At 55.0% G+C, this 7,323-nt stretch overlaps 1 protein-coding gene across 1 annotated transcript; it reads left to right on the top strand.

The window, feature by feature from the left end:
- The first annotated feature begins 518 nt into the window (after nt 1–518).
- On the top strand, nt 519–3,861 carry LOC123110112 (receptor-like protein kinase 7). Its single transcript, XM_044530556.1, has one exon. The coding sequence runs from the start codon at nt 557–559 to the stop codon at nt 3,608–3,610; it is 3,054 nt and encodes a 1,017-aa protein (XP_044386491.1). The 5' UTR covers nt 519–556; the 3' UTR covers nt 3,611–3,861.
- The last annotated feature ends 3,462 nt before the right edge of the window (nt 3,862–7,323 follow it).

The raw sequence follows: 7,323 nt of genomic DNA, 5'->3' as shown, positions 1-7,323 counted from the left end.
TTAAGGGCCCGTTTGGATCCCTTCCACAAAAATGAGCTTGGGTCAGGCACGAACCTCAGGCGTCCGATTTTGGAGGCCTAAGGCTGAGATCTCTGCCTGAGTGAAGACCTACCTGATAGGCCTCATTCCAAACTGGCCCTAAGTGGCACTCCAGCAGGTCTTTCAGGTTTGTAGGCCAAGGTTAAAACTTTCAATAGAAGAAAAATGATGAACCTCATTGAAATATTCAATGTCAATAGTGAATTTTAATGAATTGGAATCAAATTTGAATTGGTTTAAAGTTAATATAATTCTGACCAACAATTTGGAGGTTAGAAACCACCAAAAATTTGTTAACTTTTTTAAAAAATTCACAGAAAGTAGTTTATTCCCACAAAAAATCTAGTGTATCTTTCATGAATCAAAGAGTCCTAAGCTAAGCACTATTGTTAGCACACTATCACAGTACGGTCACAATGGTGGGCCCACTAGCTAACCGCAACCTTAAAACCGAGCGCGGTCAGCCGTGAGTCCAAGCACTCTGACACAAAGAAGCTTCCTTTCCTCCTCCCCAGCCATGCCGCCCGCCCGCCCCTTCCACCTCCACCTCCACCTCGCCGTCGCCGCCCTCCTCCTCTCCGCCGTCCTCCATGCCGCCTCCGCCGCGACGCCCCCAGAGTTGGACGCCCTCATGGCCTTCAAGTCGTCCCTCGCCATCCCTCCCGCGGCCGACGCCTTCTTCGCGTCCTGGGACGCCGCGGCGGCCACGCCCTGCAACTTCACCGGCGTCACGTGCCGCGGCTCCGCCGTCACTGCACTCTCCGTACCCGAGATGAACGTTACCGCCGAGTCCGTCCCGTTCGACGTCCTCTGCGGCTCGCTGAAATCGCTCGCAACGCTCTCGCTCCCGTCGAACGCGCTCGCGGGGACCATCGCCGGCGTCGACGCGTGCGTGGGGCTCCAGGAGCTCAGCCTCCCCTTCAACTCGTTCTCCGGTGAGATCCCCGACCTCTCGCCGCTCACCGGGCTCCGCACGCTCAACCTCTCCTCCAACGCCTTCTCCGGCTCCTTCCCCTGGTCCGCGCTCACCGCCATGCCGGGCCTCCAGGCGCTCTCCGCCGGGGACAATCCCTTCCTCACGCCCACCAAGTCGTTCCCGCCCGAGATCACCAGACTCACCAACCTCACCCGGCTCTACCTCTCCGCGGCCAACATCGCCGGCCCCATCCCCGCGGCCATCGGCCGGCTCACCAGGCTCGTCGACCTCGAGCTCGCCGACAACCCCCTCACCGGCGAGATACCCCCGGCGATCTCCCAGCTCGTCAATCTCCAGAGCCTCGAGCTCTACAACTGCTCTCTCACCGGCGCTCTCCCGCGGGGGTTCGGGAGGCTCACCAGGCTGCAGTTCTTCGACGCGTCCCAGAACCAGCTCACCGGTGGCCTCTCTGAGCTCCGCTCCCTCACGCGGCTCGTCTCGCTGCAGCTCTTCTACAACGGGCTCTCCGGCGAGGTGCCCCCCGAGTTCGGCGACTTCAGGGAGCTCGTCAACCTCTCGCTCTACAGCAACAACCTCACCGGCGACCTGCCGCCGAAACTGGGGAGCTGGTCGGAGTTCAACTTCATCGACGTGTCCACCAACTCGCTCACGGGGCCGATCCCGCCGGACATGTGCAAGCGCGGCACCATGCTGAAGCTGCTGATGCTGGAGAATCGATTCTCCGGCGAGATTCCGGCCACGTACGCGACCTGCGCCACGCTGCAGAGGTTCAGGGTCAGCAAGAACTTGCTCACCGGCGATGTGCCCGAGGGACTCTGGGCGCTTCCCAACGCCGAGATCATCGACCTCGAGGGGAACCACTTCACCGGCGGCATCAGCGAAGGCATCGGGAAAGCCGCGTCGCTCACCAGTCTCCACCTCGCCGGGAACAAATTCTCCGGCGCGATACCGTCATCCATAGGCGATGCTGGGAAGCTGCAGAGCATTGACGTGTCGTCGAACGAGCTCTCCGGCGAGATACCGCCGAGCATCGGCAAGCTGGTCGGTCTCGACAGCCTGGACATTGCCGGGAACGGGATCAGCGGAGCCATCCCGGCGAGCCTCGGGTCGTGCTCGGCGCTCAGCACGATGAACCTCGCCGAGAACAAGCTCGCCGGCGCGATCCCGACTGAGCTGCGTGGCCTCACGCGGCTGAATTCGTTGAACATTTCGAGCAACGAACTCTCTGGCGCCGTGCCGGCGATCCTCGCCGAGCTAAAGCTGAGCTACCTGAACCTGTCCAATAACCGGCTCGACGGGCCCGTGCCGGCGGGGCTGGCTATCTCGGCCTACGGCGAGAGCTTCCAAGGAAACCCCGGCCTGTGCGCCAACAACGGCGCCGGCTTCCTCCGCCGCTGCACGCCGGGAGACGGTGGCCGCTCTGGGAGCACCGCGCGCACGCTCGTCACCTGCCTCCTCGCCGGCATGGCGGTGCTGCTCGCCGTCCTCGGCGTGGCGATATTCATCAAGAAGCGCCGGCAGCACGCGGAGGCCGCAGCCATGGCCGGCGGCAAGCTGCTGTTCGCGAAGAAGGGGTCTTGGAACGTCAAGTCGTTCCGGATGATGGCGTTCGACGAGCGGGAGATCGTGGGCGGCGTCCGGGACGAGAACCTCATCGGCAGCGGCGGGTCCGGGAATGTGTACCGCGTCAAGCTCGGCTGCGGCACCGTGGTGGCCGTGAAGCACATCACCCGGACCCGCGCCGCGGCGGCCGCGAGCGCCGGCCCGACGGCGGCCATGCTGCCCCGGTCGGCGTCGGCGTCGGCGCGGCAGTGCCGCGAGTTCGACGCGGAGGTGGGCACGCTGAGCTCCATCCGGCACGTGAACGTGGTGAAGCTGCTGTGCAGCGTGACGAGCGAGGACGGCGCGGCGAGCCTGCTGGTGTACGAGCACCTCCCCAACGGCAGCCTCTACGAGAGCCTGCACGGCCCCACGGCCAGGAAGCTCGGCGGCCTCGGCTGGCCGGAGCGGTACGAGGTCGCCGTGGGCGCCGCCAGGGGGCTGGAGTACCTCCACCACGGCTGCGGCGACCGGCCCATCCTCCACCGCGACGTCAAGTCCAGCAACATCCTCCTCGACGAGGCCTTCAAGCCCCGCCTCGCCGACTTCGGCCTCGCCAAGATCCTCCACGCCAACGCCGGCGCCGGCAAGCTGCAGGGCGAGCCGTGGTCGTCGTCGGGCGGCGCGGTGGCGGGCACGGTGGGGTACATGGCGCCCGAGTACGCGTACGCGCGCAAGGTCACCGAGAAGAGCGACGTGTACAGCTTCGGCGTGGTGCTGCTGGAGCTGGCGACGGGGCGCGCCGCGGTGGCCGACGGCGAGGACGTGGTGGAGTGGGCGTCGCGGCGGCTGGACGGGGCCGGCAACGGGCGGGAGAAGGCGATGGCGCTGGTGGACGCGTCGGCGGCGCGGGAGGAGTGGGAGAAGGAGGAGGCCGTGCGGGTGCTGCGCGTGGCGGTGCTGTGCACGAGCCGCACGCCGGCGGTGCGGCCGTCGATGCGGTCCGTGGTGCAGATGCTGGAGGACGCCGCCGTCGGCCGCGAGTGCTCCGGCAACGGCAAGCCGGCACTGGAGGTCAAGGTCGTCGCCCCCTAGCCGTTCAATGTTCAGCAGCTGAGCATTTTGGATCCACGATAGCCGTCCGATCGGAGCAACGGCCGGCCGTGATCTGAGCCGACGCGTCCAAGCGTGTGTAGAGCATCTAGCATGTGTTGTGTTAGTAGTAAGAAGGAAGATTGTTCGTTGGTGAAGAATTACCCAACCAATCTTGTTTGTGTGTACCAAAGTTAATTACTAGTACTGTAGGAAATTACCAGTGACATCATGCGTGCGTTGATTCCTCTCCATTCTCCTTGCTAGATCAATCATTGGCAGGTCAAACTATGCAGTGAAAAAATAATACTATTACCTTCGTCTAGGTGAATAAGTCATTCGCTTAGTTCTAGGTCATCGATTTGAGCAATTAAATATGTCTGACTGACTGACTCACTGACTTCTCAGACTGGGTTTCTGCCGAGAAAAATATACTCCCTCCTTCCGGAAATACTTGTCAGAGGAATGTAGGTATCTAGACGTTTTTTAATTCTAGATACATTCATTTTTATGCATTTTTCCGACAAGTATTTCCTGACGGAGGGAGTACTAAAACGAGCATCTGCATTTTGCTTACAAAATGCATAGTTAGCAGTCAGGCAGGTCAAAGCAAAGCAGTGAAAAAATAATCTAAGCAGCACCTACATTCTTTCTAACTGCCTGGATTTCTGCAGAGAAACATAGTAAAAGGGCTTCGCAAGATGACTCTTGGGAGAGAGTTGAGACAATGAGAGCGACAGAGATGTGTTGTCCAGCTGACACACACATGCCCTGGATGCTTCCAAACAAACAAACGAACCGTCGCCGGAAATCGGTTCGGGGTTGGCCGGTTTCGTGCATGTACGTCGCCGTCGGGGTTGGGTGACGGACGCGAACTGTCCGGGAATCGATGCTCAGGAAGGACGATCCGCCACGTTTTTCAGGCAACCGCGTAGACTTTCTTGCACGTTTGAACATCATCACCACTAGCCCTGCTGCTCCTGCGGCTGGTGGTGCGGTGCCTCGTGTGACCTGGCACTTTTGTCTCCTACTCTCGTATCTTATCTTGTCCACCGACCTACTAAGAGTATCCACGGCCCGGCGTTCTAAACCCGTCTCAAACGCCCTGACAGACGCTCCGGTCACAAAAGAAAAAGACTCAGTCAGGCGTCTCAAACATGCCTCAAATGTTCGGGCTGACCGGCACCCCTAGTATCTAGCCTAAATATGAAAAGGCCCGGACACGGAATTAGAGTTGTATCTATATTAAGACACAAAATCCTTCGTTCGTCATTAAAATTACACTGCCACATTAGCATATTATGTGCAGTGAGCATATATTTTTTTGCAGGATAAAGGAAGTTTTTATTGCATGTTTGTTTTTAATGTTACAATCAAGAGGCCACAACTCCTCAATACAAAGCGGAGCCGTGTGTAACCACACAGCTGTGGTTCTCTTGGAGCGGCTATAGTTGGCCAACCGATCTGCAACACAATTCTGGCTGCGATGAATTTTCTGAGGTAAAAACTCCCTCCTACCCATAAGTTCCTTGATCTCTAGAACTAACTGACCATAAGCTGACTTAACAAGGCCATTGTGAGACAGGATTGAAAGTGCTTCAGCACAATCCGACTCGACAACCACCGGGAGCGAAGTATGTTGTATAGCCAAAGCCATACCCTGCATGAGGGCGTGTATTCCCGCTTCCAGTGGATCATTGCAGTGAAAGATGTATCGGTATGCTGAAAATAGAATCTTGCCTTCATCGTCGCGGAGTATCATGCCAGCTGCAGCTGACCCTACCAAAATGGATGATGTGATTGCATGGGTAGTGCCCTACCAAAATGAGTAAAGCATGATGATTATATAGTAGCGCAATTAATCAAGTATTCTTCTTCGCTTTGCTTCTACTAATTTGTGCCCATTATAGCATAGCTAGCCAATGTCTTGTCCGGTGGTATACGGTGGAGAGGGGCCGGACCACATATGTTTCCAGTGTCATGTCCTTTTCGATACCACGAGCAGTTGGGGAATGTAGTCCTTTTGAAGGCCTTAATTCAGAGATGCTTAAAACAGTCCTCCTTTCAGATTGCAATGAATAGTTTTAGCCATCTCAAAGTCTTGACACCTTTAATTCCTAAGCTTAAAATAGCTATCCCTTGAGAGAGTCCAGAAAATGTATACTATGTTTACTTCCATTATATCTAGAAAGGAAAAGAAAAAGGTGAGAGGTTGGCTGTGGAGCGCAAAAGCCCACAGCACTAGGTAGTAAGTGGTGGTGTGTCCTAATCGATCGGATGATCTATATGGGTCCAAGTCCAAAGCATGCAAGAAAAGTATAAAGCTTGACGACAGTGCTAGTTGGGGTTGATTTGTCACCACATAGAAATACAGACGACCAAACGATGAGAAGATAGTGAGACGGTGAGATGGACTTGTGACTCATCTTAATCTAGGAGGAGGCGTATGCGTGCATGTCACTCACCGTAGACTAGAGCATGGCGTTAAATGGCAGGAGCATGTAGATATAGTAGTACGTGTGCTGTAGTGTCATGGGCTATGGACGTATGGAGTAGCTAGCATTGTTATTATTGGTCCTTGCATGATTGGAAATCGTCGTTGCGTTGAGCCCTTGGATGCGTTATGTCAGGTGGAGATATATAGTAGAGCCATCCATTTTTTTTGTTGTTGCATGTTTTTTAGAGAACGTGAGCCACGAAAGAATATAGTACATCCATTAGCCTACCAAAACAGTCTTATATTTTGGAATGAAGGTAGTAGAACCAGTGGACAGCATGCGGAAGAAGAATGTAGCAAAGTGGTGCGGTACTCTACTCCCACCCTCGGTCTCGGTGGTTCTCCTTTGTGATGTTTTGGCTGCGGTTTTGACTCTTTGACTAGCAGGTCCACCGTCGACCGAAAGGTTGGTCGACGGTGCAGCTCAGCTAGGCGGCGGCAGGCAGAGGGAGCAGCGAAGCGAGGGGTTCTGACATTGAGAGTGCAGTAAAGTGGGCCCACTGAGACTTGTAAAATGTTTATTTGTTTATTTGTTTATGTCCGTTTATGAGAAGGGTTGGGCGGCGAGCGGCAAGGGCAAGGGTCGAGGAACCAGACAGGCAGCGAGCCGACTTTAAGACGGAAGCTGACGCTGACGCGCCGCTAGTTGTGGTGGCCACTAGCCATATTGCCATCTCAATCCATCTCTAGACCAGCGGTGAGGCTGGTCACAATGGGGAGAAACTTAGGAGTAACATCACACACTTTAATACAACTTTGCTTATGTGGCACGTATTTAATGAAGAGAGAGGTGCTTGTGGTAACTAGCTAAGTTACCGGAACATCACACACTCCAAAAAACAATGAGTCTATAACCTAATAAATACTCCCTCCGTCCGGGTTTATTAGGCCTAAAGACAACTTTTTTTAGACCAAGACACATAGTAATTTGCTCACATTAATTCTTTCATGCTACTCCCAATGCACTCTCTCACATGCATGCAGCCAATGAAAAAGCATGCATGAAGTCTATTAATATTTCAGCCTTAGCACCAACAACAATGACTTTCAATGCAACCAATGAAATGGTTGCATGCATGCACCTTTTCAAAGCAAGGCCTTATAAAAAGGGACATACTTGTGATGCTGAGAGGCCTAATAAACCCGGACGAAGGGAGTACATTGTTGCATGACACTACATAGATGTTCCTACCCACTATGATGGTAGTAACATAGTCTA

The sequence above is a fragment of the Triticum aestivum genome, chromosome 5B (assembly GCF_018294505.1).
Source record: "Triticum aestivum cultivar Chinese Spring chromosome 5B, IWGSC CS RefSeq v2.1, whole genome shotgun sequence".
NCBI lineage: Eukaryota > Viridiplantae > Streptophyta > Magnoliopsida > Poales > Poaceae > Triticum > Triticum aestivum.
This window is presented reverse-complemented; position numbering and strand designations above follow the sequence as displayed.